This window comes from Triticum aestivum, chromosome 7B (genome assembly GCF_018294505.1).
Source record: "Triticum aestivum cultivar Chinese Spring chromosome 7B, IWGSC CS RefSeq v2.1, whole genome shotgun sequence".
Lineage (NCBI taxonomy): Eukaryota > Viridiplantae > Streptophyta > Magnoliopsida > Poales > Poaceae > Triticum > Triticum aestivum.
The window spans coordinates 699,550,450-699,557,654 of record NC_057813.1 but is presented as its reverse complement, the minus strand read 5'-3'; the positions used below and the strand labels follow the sequence as shown (position 1 = coordinate 699,557,654).

Genomic DNA, 7,205 nt, shown 5'->3' with positions numbered 1-7,205 from the left:
CGAAGCACTCGAAGAACTACAGAAACCCTAATGGAGATCTACGATGGAGAGGATAAGGTGCTTACTAGATCCGAGGACCAGTAAAGAGGCGTTGCGGTTTCTCTGGTCCCATTCAGGTCGATGCAATGGCCAAGGACGAGGAAGACGGTGAGCTTCGTCGCGGCGGCGCTCAGGCGTACAGATGCTTCATGGAGAGAGGTAGAAGACGAGAAGGAGAAAGGGGGAGAATGAAAGAAGGGCTGTTTGACCCTATTTATAAGAAGGGTGAACAGGTAGGCGCGAAAAACGAGGAGGCCAAAGAATGATTATCCAGCGGTTCGGACGCCTCAAATTTTTGAATGGTCATTAAAGATAAGGATCCGTTAAGATATGTTGGATATTATGTAAAATTAAATGACAAATGACCTCATGGAGGGTTACCACAATCGCAGGAGATGATGTCATGGCGGTTTATGAGATCTCGCACAAATGAAGAAGGAAGGATTTTTTCCAAGTGTTGAAGATTGATATGAACAAGTTCAAAATCAATCTGGGGCCTAATATTGGGGATATGACTGTTAGGTATGACCCGCCCAGGAGGGGCCGGGTTATACCTATGGCGGTTCATCAATATGAAGGCCATGAGGATATTGAAGATGGCGGTTTATGAAGCAAGGGCCCGAGGCCCAAGGGTGACTTAAGGCCCATAGGGGTAAACCGCCATATGTATATGTGTATGATGTATATTGTAATGCAAGTATAGTTAGTCACCAAGCCGGACACGTTGTCTATCAGCCGGCCGGGACTCCGTGAGCCGCTGGGCGTCAACCTGTGTATATAAAGGGACGACTCGGCGGCGGTTCAGGGCAGGAAACGAGAGATCAAAAATTTGGTCAAGCGTATTCGCTCCCTGTTAAGCGAGACATAAGCAATACCATCTCAAACAGGATTAGGTCTTTACCTTCACCGCAAGGGGCCGAACCAGTATAAATTCATGTGTCCTTTGTCCCGTTTAACCCCTTTAAGATAACCTAGTTACGATGGCTCCACGACTAAGTCCTCACACTAGGACATCTGCCGTGACTATTTCACGACAACATCGCTACGTGATGATCAACCCCCATCTAGCATGATGGCAATAACTAAGTGAAAAAAATCCAAGTTCACAATATCCGACTGCACCAAAGTTGAGCCGCAAGTATTAAGGCCCGAGCGAAGGGTGCCTCAGCCATGTCTGCATCCCAACCGATACTGAATAAATTATCGGGTCGGCAGAGAGGTAAGGTGATTGGGACCCGAATGCTAGAGATATATAATCACTGAACTCTTTATTTGGAAACTGATATATATATATTTAAACTAAACTTACTCATTTTTTGAGCCAATATACAGTTACTCATTTGTTGATATGAGAGTACACCATGGATGTCATAATTTCGTGGAAATACGAACGAGTGGCGCAGGAAAGAGAAAACATAGCGACAACTGTAAACACAGCTACCGCTGAGGTTTTTCGTCGTATTTACCTTTCTTTTTGTAGGCCACACTTGAAAAGTATGATTCTACAGAACTAGAAGGTTCCTCATTCGTAGTTCAGGTTACAGAAACGTGAGACAGTGAGAGGAATTTGAACCAAATGCGTATGTCGTTCTACAACCTGACCATGAGGCTCTGAAGTGGGGTGATATATAAGTGTTACAAATTCATACATAATTTAGGTAAGGTGACCCATGTTTAACATAGCTTGCTGAGCCATTTTTTAGAAAACGGAATACAAAAAGTGCAACCATAAACCGAAGGAGTAGCACGACATTGCTGTGCCAAGTAAATCTCCCTCTGAGACAACTAAGCATCTTGTTAGCTTGCAGACTCAATGCCAATATATTCGCAGTAAATTCCTGCACTAACTAGCTATCGAACAACTTAGCAAGTGAAATAGTGTCTCTGTACGTTGTTTGGTCTAACAATATAGAATTGTCCTACTTGATAAGGAAAAGCAACGAACAGTGAGGCTGACTAAACAAAACTGGTTTTGGGATCTGCACAGGTTTTGTATAATTACCTAGCATCTTCATAGCATAAATTGTTGGCACCAATCAATCATTTTTCAGAATAACTTGACATATACTGCAATTTGCTAAAGTTTCACCACATTTCACAATAGGATCTCGGAGAACTTACAAATTATCAACAATAGATAAAGATAAACTTATCTCAGCTGGTTGCTGCGGTCTCAGGTGAAGTGACTATATCTGCTCAAATTAATCCACGGTCCGACTACTAAATTTTGCGAGTCTTAGCTGCTTTCTCCCATATATCAACAACAATAGTAGGGCATGTCCTTTTGAGGTGCTCATACCCTTTGCTTGCCACCACATCACTCATTCTATTAGAAGAGTTGATAAATTCGATGCAGCCATCTTTGAGCTGGCTACAATGATACTGGTCGGCTAGAGCCAACGTGGTCGCCACGTTCTTGGCGCAAAGTCTATCACAAAGCTTGCTTTCGCACATGAGCTTCATCCTGTCAATGGCGTACCTATCTGCAGCAACAAGTAGATGTTTGAGCATCTCTTCATACTCGTCATCACTGAGGTCATCCATTGGGGCCAATGAATCCATGTAGATGAAGTGGAGCAATGCCTTGAAAACAGCAGGCTGCATATCTTCAATAATGTTTACATTATGCTTAGACTTGTTCTTCATCGGCCCGTAGAACTCTGCCTTGAAGACTGGGCACTGCATAGCAAGGATGTTCTTATGAGCTGGGAAAACCTCCCCGTCGACCTTGAAAGACACATCGGCCCCCTCTTGTGTTTCAAGCAATTTACCAAGATTGTCCAGCAAGTTGGACCGTGGAACTTGGACCTCGAATTTCGTCTTGGTGGTCTGCACATCTGCCTTCTTAAATTTGATAACAGCAATATTGCACTCAATGACAAGCACGTCATCCAGGATGTAATCTTTGAGCTCGATTTTCTCAACGAAATCGAGGAAACCACAGCAGGCCGAGTTATCATCACATGAGTCAAACTCCGAGGGGTCTATCTCGCTAGGGTTTGGCCATGCATAAGGCTGTGTGCGACGGTCGACTAGCCTCAGATCGAAGACCGCCCTGGCCTTGGCGTTCTTGGTTTTGAGCTCCACGAAAACTGAAACATGGTCTTTGGTTACCCCCGAGTGACCGTCGGGGTAGAAGTGGACGCACCAGTGGTAGCCGCCGACGGCGAAGGTCGAGGACTCGATCAACCTGCCGACGCCCAAGTCCCTGTACAGGCTGTACCGGTTGATCTTGAACAAGTGCGCCCCGTGGGCAGTTTCCGGGGTGCAGGCCGACGCCGTCATCGTCCGTGGGCTTGGGGATGCGAGCATTGCCCCACTGGAGCAGCGCAGCGGCGAAGGAGAACGATGAGGCGATTCTGGTATGGGGATGCGGTCGGGACGAAGGCAACACGACGGCGGGTGGGGAATCGGAGGCGGCGCGGCGCGTCACGCAACTATTGGCAGGGTTTCTTTTCTCTGTGTTTTCTCCACGCAACGGCCCGACTCAGACACGAGGCCAGTGGGCTGGTCTATTCTCTGCGGGATTCTTTTCTCGGTGTTTTTCCGTTTTTGATTTGACTGTTTGGATAAGTTTTCCTTTCTTTTAAAAAAGGACAAGTTTTCCTTCGTTTTCTCTAGTTTCTATTTTTTTCCTTTTCTCTTCCTTTATTGTTTTTCTGTTTATTTTTTCTTTGGATTTTTTTATTTCTTTCTTCGGTTTTCTTCTTGGTTTTCTATTTTTTCGCGGTTGGGGTTTTTCTATTTTTCAACACATGTCAACTTTGTGCCTGACGCTGAAGCGGCTGATGCCCTCACCTTCGCAATGGATTAATCTTGGCTGACCATATGGGCTGCAACAGAGTAATGGCGGAATCAGACAGCTCGCTTATTATTGAGGCAGTTAACAATGCTGAGAATTATTATGGGTCTAATGTTGCCACCATTATGGAATGCTACCAGCTACCAAAGGAGTTTGGGATGATCAACATCGGTTTGTGCAAGAGGGAGGCAAATGAAGTTGTTGATTGTCTCGCTAAATCTAGTTACAGTCCTAGAACTCCCTATCTTTGGGACAATACAGCCCCTGATTTTATTTCATCACTGGTTGTAAGATTTTGGCTGTCTTTTGATGAATAAAATCATATTCTTGTGAAAAACACTTTGACGATAAACTATCTCGGCTAAAGTGATGCTATATTTGAAGGAAATATGCCCTAGAGGCAATAATAAAGTTATTATTTATTTCCTTATATCATGATAAATGTTTATTATTCATGCTAGAATTGTATTAACCGGAAACATAATACATGTGTGAATACATAGACAAACATAGTGTCACTAGTATACCTCTACTTGACTAGCTCGTTTATCAAAGATGGTTATGTTTCCTAACCATAGACAAAAGAGTTGTCATTTGATTAACGGGATCACATCATTAGGAGAATGATGTGATTGACTTGACCCATTCCGTTACCTTAGCACTTGATCGTTTAGTATGTTGCTATTGCTGTCTTGATGACTTATACATGTTCCTGTAACTATGAGATTATGCAACTCCCGTTTACCGGAGGAACACTTTGGGTGCTACCAAACGTCACAACGTAACTGGGTGATTATAAAGGAGTACTACAGGTGTCTCCAAAGTTACATGTTGGGTTGGCGTATTTCGAGATTAGGTTTTGTCACTCCGATTGTCGGAGAGGTATCTTTGAGCCCTCTCGGTAATGCACATCACTATAAGCCTCGCAAGCAATGTAGCTAATGAGTTAGTTACGGAATGATGCATTACGTAATGAGTAAAGAGACTTGCCGGTAACGAGATTGAACTAGGTATTGGATACCGACGATCGAATCTCGGGCAAGTAACATGCCGATCACAAAGAGAACAACGTATGTTGTTATGCGGTTTGACCGATAAAGATCTTCGTAGAATATGTGGGAGCCAATATGAGCATCCAGGTTCCGCTATTGGTTATTGACCGAGAATAGTTCTAGGTCATGTCTACATAGTTCTCGAACCCGTAGGGTCCGCACGCTTAACGTTACGATGACAGTTTTATTATGAGTTTATATGTTTGATGTACCGAAGGAGTTCAGAGTCCCGGATGAGATCGGGGACATGACGAGGAGTCTCGAAATGGTCGAGACGTAAAGATTGATATATTGGACGACTATATTCGGACTTCGGAAAGGTTCCGAGTGATTCGGGTATTTATCGGAGTACCGGAGAGTTACGGGAATTCGCCGGGAAGAAGTATTGGGCCTTATTGGGACATACGGGAAAGAGAGAGGGGCTGCCTAGGGCAGGCCGCCCCCCCCCCCCAAGGCATAGTCCGAATTGGACTAGGGGGAGGGGCCGCACCCCCTCCTTCCTTCCCTTATCTCTTCCCCTTCCTTCTCTCCTACTCCAACTAGGAAAGGTGGAGTCCTACTCCCGGTGGGAGTAGGACTCCCCCCTTGGGCGCGCCTCCTCCTCCTTGGCCGGCCCTCCTCCCCTTGCTCCTTTATATACGGGGGCAGGGGGGCACCCCATGACACACAAGTTGATCTACGGATCGTTGCTTAGCCGTGTGCGGTGCCCCTCCCCCCACCATATTCCACCTCGGTCATATCGTCGCGGAGTTTAGGCGAAGCCCTGCACAGGAAGAACATCATCATCGTCACCACGCCGTCATGCTGACGGAATTCATCCCCGACGCTTTGCTGGATTGGAGCTCGGGGAACGTCATCGAGCTGAACGTGTGCTGAACACAGAGGTGCCGTACGTTCGGTGCTTGGATCGGTCGGATCGTGAAGACGTACGACTACATCAACCGCGTTGTCATAACGCTTCCGCTTACGGTCTACGAGGGTATGTGGACAACACTCTCCCCTCTCGTTGCTATACCATCACCATGATCTTGCGTGTGCGTAGGAAATTTTTTGAAATCACTATGTTCCCCAACAGTGGCATCCGAGCCAGGTTTTATGCGTAGATGTCATATGCACGAGTAGAACACAAGTGAGTTGTGGGCGATACAAGTCATACTGCTTACCAGCATGTCATACTTTGGTTCGGCGGTATTGTGAGATGAAGCGGACCGGACCGACATTACGCGTACGCTTATGCGAGACTGGTTTCACCATTACGAGCACTCGTGCTTAAAGGTGGCTGGCGGGTGTCTGTCTCTCTCACTTTAGCTGAATCGAGTGTGACTACGCCCGGTCTTTGCGAAGGTTAAAACAGCATTAACTTGACGAACTATCGTTGTGGTTTTGATGCGTAGGTAAGAACGGTTCTTGCTAAAACCCGTAGCAGCCACGTAAAATTTGCAACAACAAAGTAGAGGACGTCTAACTTTTTTTTGCAGGGCATGTTGTGATGTGATATGGTCAAGACGTGATGCTATATTTTATTGTATGAGATGATCATGTTTTGTAACCGAAGCTATCGGCAACTGGCAGGAGCCATATGGTTGTCGCTTTATTGTATGAAATGCAAACGCCCTGTAATTGTTTTACTTTATCACTAAGCGGTAGCGATAGTCGTAGAAGCAATAGATGGCGTAACGACAATGATGCTACGATGGAGATCAAGGTGTCGCGCCGGTGACGATGGTGATCACTACGGTGCTTCGAAGATGGAGATCACAAGCACAAGATGATGATGGCCGTATCATATCACTTATATTGATTGCATGTGATGTTTATCCTTTATGCATCTTATCTTGCTTTGATTGACGGTAGCATTTTAAGATGATCTCTCACTAAATTATCAAGAAGTGTTCTCCCTGAGTATGCACCGTTGTGAAAGTTCTTCGTGCTGAGACACCACGTGATGATTGGGTGTGATAGGCTCTACGTTCAAATACAACGGGTGCAAAACAGTTGCACACGCGGAATACTCAGGTTAAACTTGACGAGCCTAGCATATAACAGATATGGCCTCGGAACACGGAGACCGAAAGGTCGAGAGTGAATCATATAGTAGATATGATCAACATATTGATGTTCACTATTGATACTACTCCATCTCACGTGACGATCGGACATGTAATCACTTAGAGGATTACAGGGATGTCTATCTAAGTGGGAGTTCTTAAGTAATATGATTAATTGAACTTAAATTTATCATGAACTTAGTCCTGGTAGTATTTTGCAAATTATGTTGTAGATCAATAGCTTGCATTGTTGCTTTCATATGT

At 45.1% G+C, this 7,205-nt stretch overlaps 1 protein-coding gene across 1 annotated transcript; it reads right to left on the bottom strand.

Annotated features, from left to right (window-relative positions):
• Positions 1–2,079: 2,079 nt before the first annotated feature.
• On the bottom strand, positions 2,080–3,481 carry LOC123162407 (BTB/POZ and MATH domain-containing protein 2-like). Its single transcript, XM_044580188.1, has one exon. It carries the CDS (start codon positions 3,349–3,351, stop codon positions 2,260–2,262), a length of 1,092 nt encoding a protein of 363 aa, XP_044436123.1. The 5' UTR covers positions 3,352–3,481; the 3' UTR covers positions 2,080–2,259.
• Between the last annotated feature and the right edge of the window lie 3,724 nt (positions 3,482–7,205).

Bases quoted from the DNA above. Each gene is read 5' to 3' on its own strand.
- LOC123162407 (XM_044580188.1), bottom strand. From the start codon at position 3,351: ATGCTCGCATCCCCAAGCCCACGGACGATGACGGCGTCGGCCTGCACC.